A 5,099-nucleotide genomic window follows, 5' to 3' on the forward strand; every position below is an offset into this window, starting at 1 on the left:
CAGTTCCGACCCTTCTTCTCTAAAATTTAATTATCTCTTAGTACGAGATTCAGATGATATTCCTGTTTGTTTCTCTTGAAAATAAACTCATTAAGAATTTTAATCATATAAATTCTAACCCATAATTCTTTTTATGAAATTTTTAATGCTTTTCCAAATTCAAAACAAGGGATTCTAAAATCATTCTGACCTTTATCTCACAAAAATTCAAATATCTCATAATACAAGATTCTTTTGCTTACACCGTTTCTTCTATGTGAAACTAGACTCAATAAGCTTTAATTTCATGTCTTATTCAACCTCTAATGCGATTCCCACAATTTTTAGTATTTTTCACAGTTATACAACTGCTGCTGTCCAAAACTGTTTTATTGCAAATTTTACTCTTTCATGATTTTTTTCATACATTTCATAAAATTTCGTTTCCAGTTCCATACGTCCTCATAACACATATCATATTTCATCTATAAAATTCACGTAGATCATATTTCATTTCATTCTCAATCATATAATCATTTACATAGCTAACCTTAGCTTTCACAAGTTTAATCAATTTAATTCTCATATAACATTCAATTCATACTTCCATATAGCCAAATGAGCACATTTTGGTATACAACATATTTAAACACATACGTTCCTCATTTCATATACATGATACGGTATGAACTCACCAATTCACTTTCATTCGATTCTCACATAGGTTCTGTACGTACCTGTCTTGCTTAACTCGACCGTACTTTCATTCTCAACTTTCACTTACTTGTTGATTTCTGTCACAGATACCTTGCTTTCGTTGTACCATCACTTATAACCATGTTTCATGCACTTTTCCCGTTGAACCATTTGGAATACTAAAGGATACTCGGGGATCTCGTACACATAGTACCGTAACAATGCCATATCCCATATATATTACATGTAATCTCGTATCGATGCCAATAGCCCAGCCATGGTCTTACACGAAATCACATATCGATGCCAATGTCCCAAACATGGTCTTACACGAATTCTCATATCGATGCCATATCCCAAATATGGTCTTACACGTAATCTCGGTAACCCTAATGTCATGACATTTTTATCCTATCTATTCCTAAGGTTCAACCGGGACTTTTACTTTGTCGAATCTCCGTCGAACATTTCCAAATCATTATAATCACAATTAAATTCAATATTTAAGCATTCACCATAATTATCTCAATTAAGCATTTGAACATGTATAATTTAATGCTTATTAAACATAAAAACTAACCTTATTCGCTAAAACGACAAATTAGGTCGACTAATCCGATACTTTGTTTTCCTCCGTTCTAGATCCAAATCTCGTTTATCTCAATCTATATAATATCAAATTTTACTTATTTAATCATCATTTCATTTAATTTAGCAAAATTTACACATTTTGGAAAAATTACATTTTTGTCCCTATTATTTCACATTTTTGCAATTTAGTCCTTATCACATAACATCACAATTTCATGAAATTAAACACAAACCCAAGCTAGCCGAATTTTCCATATCTTACTATCAGCTCATATTTTCAATTGATTTCACATTTTAACTAAATTTCCACATTTCACAATTTAGTCCAAAATTGACATTTTTCTCAAAAATCACTTTATAAAAGATGAAAATCTAACATCAAATATTCGTAATCTATCATAAATCATCAATTTACTCAAGCATTCAACAATGGAAACATGTTAAATCTTTAACAGTTTCGAATTCAGAGGCACGGGCTAGCTAGATTACGAAGCAACGATCTCAAAAACGTAAAAATTATTAAAAACGAGTTAAGAATTCATACCTAATTAAAGGGGTTAAGGTTGCCGAATGTTGAACATAAAAATAGTTTATTCCTCTTTCAGTTTCGGCTGAAAATGGTGAAAAGATGATGATGTCTTGTTTTTATTTTATTTAACTTATCATTAATTACTTATTTACCCTTTTACCCCTTAAAAACATTAATAATAACACCAATTGTCAGTCCACTATCATCCACTATCTCATAAATGAGATATTTACTACATAAAGACCTTCACTTTTAAGTTCTATAGCTATTTGATTCCTTTAGCTTACAGAACACAACTTTTACGCTTTACACGATTTAGTCATTTTTACCGAATTAAACACTTAAACGGTAAATTTTCTTTACGAAAATTTCACACAATAATTTTATCATGCTATAAACCATAATAAAATAATAAAATAAATATTTTGAATTCAGATTTGTGGTCCCAAAACCACTATTCCGATTTAACTAAAACTGGGCTGTTACAAAAATCCCTGACCACCAATAGAGGCTCGTCCCTGAACCCTCATCGCAACCTCTCTCCCTTTCAATTCAAGTCGTTGAATGGCCTTCATGCAACCTTAACCTTATTATGTAATTTATAATACTATAATATTAAATATAATACTATAATATTAAAGTACTTGGGAGATCCTGTATTATAAAAGTTAGATCAAATTAGGCCCTTTATTATTATTAAATGGATTAATATAGTCCTTATATTATTAAAAAGAATCAAAAAGTCCATCTTGTAATAGAATTAACATTTCTTGTATAAAAATATATTGGAAATTATTATATTTCAATTGCAATTTAATCTTGAACAATAGATTTTATTTACAAAATCATAAACTTTAAAAATATTAACTCATTAAGCAGTAAAAGATATTTTTAAATATTAAATGTTAATTGTATTTTAATTTGACATTATTTCATTCTTTTTAATAGTATAATGACTAAATTAATCTATTTAATAATAGATGAGCTAATTTAATCTGGTCCTATAATAGAAAGACTTCTAAAGTATATTCACATTAAAAATTATATTAAGTTGTCTAATAAAAAATATAGAATATAGGACATTAAATAAGAATAATATAAATTTTAAAATATTAATACTAACCGGATTAAAATAAAATTGAATTAATCATTTAGAAATAAACCAAAATTTAAGTACACATGAGATGGGATCGAATATGAATAAAAATAAAATGTAGAAAAATGATAGATACATTTCCGGCCATCGACAGCTTTGAAAAGTAATTCTTGTGGTGCTAAGTTACTTTGACACAGAGTTACCTTGTTTTTTCTTCTCTGACAAATACATTCAGTAATATACTATTTACATCATTCGATACTCTTCTCCCATTGAACCTACAAAAAAGACTCAAATTTTCTCCACTTTTCTATCCTATTTTCCGCTCTACACAGCTCTTCCTGAAATGGCTGCAGCAAGGGCTGCCGTGAAATTGGGGTCTCTGCTCAAAGAAGCCGCCATTTGATGAACTAAAATCTGTTGGATTGCTGGTGCATCGATTTGTAGGGCTGCCCTTTCGGTTTCATCGCCGCCCAAACCAGGTTGAAGCAGCTCCAGTGTTACAGTGGGAGCTGAAGCTTTGGTTGGGGCAGATGAAACAGGACCCGAACCAGTGTTGGAACTAGGGGTGTTGTTGTTGGAGCTTAATGATATTTCAGCGGGTGGAGAATGATGGTGCTCATGGTGGTTGTGCTCTCCTTCATATGTTGCCACCAAGATAGATGGGTCTTCAGCACTTCTTTGCACCTGCAAAACCATCCATCAATACCCAAAAAACAAAAATTAGAAACAAATAATGCTCTTGGATCCAGGCCGAAGCCAAAAAATTACTTTAAAAACAAAAATTGCTCTTGGAGAGGAAGCAACACTCACCTTTTTCTTGACCGGACAACTTGGGGCAAAAGAGCACTTGAAGTATGCTCTGGGACAGGGGTTATCTCTTGTGACTTTTTGACCATATTTTCGCCATTGATATCCATCCCTTACTGTCTGTAACATCATACAACAACATTAAATTTGGCTCAGTTTCGAGTTCGAATCATTTCGGGTCTCAGTAATAGGAAATTTGAACTACGAGTAACCTACCAGGCTATTATCAGAAGGATTTGTGCGGACTTGAACCCTGTAAACCTTAGGTTTAATGCAGTCCTTGGGAGTTTTAGGTGAGCCATCATCACTAGAGCTGGTCTCAGTGTTTCCACTAAATCCAATCATGTTGGCACCATAATCCACACATTCAGCTTTTCTCTTCTTTGATGATGATGTTGTTGCAGCAGCAGCAGTTTCAATTTCAGGGTTCTTGTTGACAAATTCCATGAATTGGTGCTGCAAAGAGTAATACTGTTCGCATAGAACTGTTAGCATCTTACTTAGCTTCTTGTTCTCGGCGCTGACCCGATTCAATTCCTCCACCAACACTCCATTCTGTTAAAAAATTAGTAACATTCAGCTCTAAACAACATATACAAGCAGAAATAGGTGTAATTATGATTTTAGTCCTTTTGAAACTCACCTCATATTTAACTGGTGCCGACTCGACCACATCTCCCTCAAATTCTCGTTTCTGGTTCAAGAAGTTGAAAAACTTTCTTTGTAAGTCCCAACAATCGAAAACCAGGGGGAAAATAGCTTTAAAAACCAATAGGAAAAAGAAAACCCAAACTCACCATAGCTTTGTTGGTGCGAAAACAAGGGTTGATGTTGAGATCCAAAGTAGTATCCACCCAAGCTGGTTCCATTACTGAACGTATTGTAGTACTATATGAACAAAACAAAAGCAAACAAGAAACAGGGACTCAGAGATGAAAAGCCGGGGAAAAGGCAATATATAGAGAGAAAGGGATAAAAATCCAAAGGGTTATTAAGGAAAGCAAGTGGAAGATGCGGATGAAATAGGCTTCTCTTAACCAATAGTATTCGTAAATACATCCCACTTGGAGTCTTGAGCTTGAAAAAGTGGTCTATAATCCGACGAACAAGATGTTTGAAAATAAGAAAAAGGAGGAAAGAGGAAAGTCATGCGCGTCGGTACGAAAATGTTGAAATTCAGTGGGGATTTTCAAAGTCAAGCCTCCCAGTCCCACCCACCAATGGCAGTTAGATATATGGGATACAAACTAAAAACCAAGGTTTCTTCATGTTGACCGTAATTTTATCTGCTCCACTTTCTGCCCTTCTCCCACCTCCTCTGCCTACCTTTCCACGTTCTTTCCTTGTCTTATATTCAAAGGATTAATTTCATTTGAAGTCCTCAAACTTCTATAAACC

The 5,099-nt window shown here is 33.3% G+C and overlaps 1 protein-coding gene across 1 annotated transcript; it reads right to left on the minus strand.

Annotated features, from left to right (window-relative positions):
* Window positions 1-2,922: 2,922 nt before the first annotated feature.
* On the minus strand, window positions 2,923-4,833 carry LOC105773839 (probable WRKY transcription factor 40). The gene is made up of 5 exons (XM_052632785.1): window positions 4,499-4,833; window positions 4,345-4,395; window positions 3,918-4,256; window positions 3,705-3,821; window positions 2,923-3,578 (listed from the first exon to the last, which is right to left on the minus strand). Exons 1-5 carry the CDS (start codon window positions 4,568-4,570, stop codon window positions 3,219-3,221), a joined length of 939 nt encoding a protein of 312 aa, XP_052488745.1. The 5' UTR covers window positions 4,571-4,833; the 3' UTR covers window positions 2,923-3,218.
* Window positions 4,834-5,099: the final 266 nt, after the last annotated feature.

Source organism: Gossypium raimondii, chromosome 6 (assembly GCF_025698545.1).
Source record: "Gossypium raimondii isolate GPD5lz chromosome 6, ASM2569854v1, whole genome shotgun sequence".
In the NCBI taxonomy this organism is placed as follows: domain Eukaryota; kingdom Viridiplantae; phylum Streptophyta; class Magnoliopsida; order Malvales; family Malvaceae; genus Gossypium; species Gossypium raimondii.

Bases quoted from the DNA above. Each gene is read 5' to 3' on its own strand.
- LOC105773839 (XM_052632785.1), bottom strand. From the start codon at position 4,570: ATGGAACCAGCTTGGGTGGATACTACTTTGGATCTCAACATCAACCCT. The intron at 4,396-4,498 runs GTGAGTTTGGGT...TTCTTGAACCAG, and splicing joins TTCGCACCAACAAAGCTATG to AAACGAGAATTTGAGGGAGA. The intron at 3,822-3,917 runs GTAGGTTACTCG...ATGATGTTACAG, and splicing joins ATCCTTCTGATAATAGCCTG to ACAGTAAGGGATGGATATCA.